This window comes from Eimeria mitis, genomic scaffold, assembly GCF_000499745.2.
Source record: "Eimeria mitis Houghton genomic scaffold, Emh_scaff2637, whole genome shotgun sequence".
Taxonomy (NCBI): domain Eukaryota; phylum Apicomplexa; class Conoidasida; order Eucoccidiorida; family Eimeriidae; genus Eimeria; species Eimeria mitis.
Genome location: NW_013570978.1, coordinates 5,051 through 5,345, shown reverse-complemented (window position 1 = coordinate 5,345; position 295 = coordinate 5,051). Strand labels below are relative to the sequence as shown.

General features: G+C 58.6%; 1 protein-coding gene across 1 annotated transcript in view; it reads left to right on the top strand.

Annotated features, from left to right (window-relative positions):
• Nucleotides 1-148: 148 nt before the first annotated feature.
• EMH_0056640 (uncharacterized protein) overlaps nt 149-295 on the top strand; it is a gene marked incomplete at both ends in the record, with an annotated part of 3,431 nt that continues 3,284 nt past the window's right edge. Inside the window, one exon of the mRNA XM_013497377.1 lies at nt 149-225. Within this exon, the coding sequence (XP_013352831.1) occupies nt 149-225 (77 nt within the window). The remainder of the gene's footprint in view (nt 226-295) is intronic.

Sequence of the window (295 nt, the reverse complement as noted above, 5' to 3'; positions counted from 1 at the left end):
TGCTGGTGGTGGTTGTGGTGGGGGGGGGGAGGGGGCGGTGGTGATGCTGTAGCAGCAGCAGAACATGCACACTCGCAGCATAGTCCTGCTGCTGCTGCTGCTGCTGCTGCTGCAGCTGCTGCTGCAGCAGCAGCAGATACAGAGAAACATGATATACAGCTGTCTTCTCCTGTGGCTACACAACAACCACCACCAACAGCAGCAGCAGCAGCAGCAGCAGGAGCAGTAACGCCAGCAGCAGCAGCAACTGCAGCAGCAACAGCAGCAACTCCAGCAGCAAAGATAGCGAGCAGCA